Source organism: Humulus lupulus, chromosome X, assembly GCF_963169125.1.
Source record: "Humulus lupulus chromosome X, drHumLupu1.1, whole genome shotgun sequence".
Lineage (NCBI taxonomy): Eukaryota > Viridiplantae > Streptophyta > Magnoliopsida > Rosales > Cannabaceae > Humulus > Humulus lupulus.
In genome coordinates this window covers 155,637,243-155,639,848 of record NC_084802.1, presented here as the reverse complement: position 1 = coordinate 155,639,848, position 2,606 = coordinate 155,637,243, and the positions used below count along the sequence as shown (strand labels likewise).

At 43.7% G+C, this 2,606-nt stretch overlaps 1 protein-coding gene across 1 annotated transcript; it reads left to right on the top strand.

The window, feature by feature from the left end:
• Positions 1–255: 255 nt before the first annotated feature.
• Positions 256–1,146, top strand: LOC133806386 (uncharacterized). The gene has a single exon (XM_062244495.1). It carries the CDS (start codon positions 256–258, stop codon positions 1,144–1,146), a length of 891 nt encoding a protein of 296 aa, XP_062100479.1.
• Positions 1,147–2,606: the final 1,460 nt, after the last annotated feature.

The window sequence follows — 2,606 nt, the reverse complement described above, 5'->3', positions numbered from 1 at the left end:
ACTCTATAAAATTGCTTCCAGAAAAGCTTTGAGAGAATTCCAAAAATTGAATAACACCGACTCGTAGACTAGGCAGATTTTAACTGTTGAACCACGTAAAAATCGTGTCTCTTATTGTTTGTCTCCTTTGGTATTTTGTTTAATTTCTCTTCATTTTTAAGTTGACGAAAAACGACGTCAACAATTTGGTGCTTTCATTGAGAGCCATTAAACAAGACGTGAGCTTGTTTAATCAGAAAACCTCCTGATTCATCAATGGCCATTGCAAACAACCTCTGTACTGGTGGGCGACCATTGCCCCAGATACCTGAGGAGCATACTCCTCGTACCGAGGAATATCCCCGACAACCTGGAAAGCAGGCTATGGTGGACCCGGACCCTGAGGAGAGGAGTGATTCATCCAATTCTCGAGGGCCACCTGCTCCCAGGCCTGATGAGGATTTATACTACAACCCTAAAAGATATGTTCCTATCGTGGAACTTGAAAATCGTCAATTGCGCAAACAATTGGCAGAGGCGACAAAACGCAATGAAGAATTATCCAGACAGGCAGCTGACACCCAAGCACCTCCCCGGAGGCCTAGAGGACGCCCCCGCGGGAGCACGACCGCCAGGAGGGCAGAACAAGCATCGCAGCCGAATCAGCCAAGGCCCCGGAGGAGTACCTGGGCTGAGGCCACTGTCAACCCGACTGCAAAATTGCCTACAGGAACGGGTAATAACCGAGCCCCTCTAGTGGCTCAGAACCCGAATCCTAATACTGCAAGAAACAACCTAGAGCCTGTCTGGGCGAATTCTAGGCCATCTGGGCCCGACAATGGGAGACAGCCACCGTTGCCCATAAGGCATTCGCCATCACCAATAAGACACCCCTCGCCAGTCCGAGAGGTCCTACGACCTGCACCACGGAGACCATCTCGTAGCGGCAGTCAAGATGGAAACCGACAGGCCAGGCCTGGACAGGGGAGTGAAAGGGAGGCTACCCGAGATTACAGAGCTCCTCAGCCTTCGGGAAGCCAAATGTCAAGATCAAAAACTGCTGAAACAAGAAGGCCAACAGGGGAATCACCTCGTAATCACCGAGCCACACCTCCGGAGAGGGCTACGAGTTACGTAAGCGAAGCTCGGACTACACTCGGTCCGTAAGCATTTATAACACCGAGCCGAGGCATACAGGGAATCAAGAGAATCACCTTGATCTGCGGGATCATATAAACCATAATCGAGGACGAGATAATCCCCAGAACCCTGATCTGCGTGACCATCTGAATGGTTGTAAACAGCCAGCATATAACCTATACCAAGACAAGGAGTTGGAGTTTTTATTAACAATAACCAGCCCTCTCAGGTCCAAGCTCGACCCCCAGTGAATTTAGTCCAGGAAAGGATTGACCAGTTATAAAGAGCATTCAGGCTCCTGCAAGACGAGCGTAACAGGGACAAGGCTGAAGAGTCCGATGAGGAGCTCGAGCCTTTTTCCCCGCATATCTCTAGCACTCTATTTCCTCAGGAATTCAGAATACCCCATGTCCCACCATTTGATGGAAACTCAGACCCGTATAGTCATCTGAGTACATTCAACACCCTCATGCGAGCCAGCAATGTTGGCTACGAGCTCAGATGTATGTGTTATATTATTTTATAATATAATGTAATATTATATTATATTATAATATAATGTTTTAGATTAAATAAATGTGACAAAAAGTGTCACATATTGTAACATATAATGGAGAGTTACAATATTTAGATATATAAGACATATCCAAATAATATAACATATTTGGTGTTACAAATTTGTAACTTCCAAATATTACCCTTTATTGTGTAAATTTGGTGTTACAAAATATTGAGATGAATTTCATAAATCCATTTGAGAAATGGCTGTTAGAGATATGATTTTAACCCCAATAATGTGTTTTGGGGGTTACAAAATCATTTGGGAGGGTTTGGAACTGTTTGGAAAAACAACACATTTTCAAGTGCTAAAACTGGGCTATGGCCGCAGCCACTGAATGATGGTGGCCACGGCCTGGGGGACAGAAAGCAGTGGCCGCGGCCACTGATGTCCCTGGCCGCGGCCACAGGTGCATTTCAGGTCATTTTTTCAGTTTTTTCCAAAAGTGTTGAACGGTTCCAAAAACCCAAATAACTCTCAAATCTCATTTTTAATTCCATATTAATCCAATTAAACATTGGTAATAGCCATGGGGGTTGGTGGAATTTGAAATTCAAATGGTGTCTCTAAACTCTATAAATAGGAGCCTATAGCTCACTTGAAAGACACAACATTTTCTATCCATTAGAGCGCTTGGCTAGAAACACCTTGAGGCTTGTTAATTCCAGAAAGCATTTCCATTATCTGAGAGAGATCCCTTAGTGCTTGAGTTAGGGGGAAATAAGCTTTTGGACAAAGGTTTTAAACCTTGTTCAAGTTGGTGATCCCCAACCCTCTTCACTTAGGTTGTGTAAGTGAGAGTTTACTTGTGTTTCGGTTCTTCTTTTATTCTATTGTTTTTCTTGTTATTCTCTTATTCTATTTACTTGTATATTTTGTTTAAAAGTTGTAATATTTTCTTTTGGTCCAAACACTTTATTTTACTTGT

Coding starts and splice junctions, on each gene's coding strand:
- LOC133806386 (XM_062244495.1), top strand. CDS start 256: ATGGCCATTGCAAACAACCTCTGTACTGGTGGGCGACCATTGCCCCAG.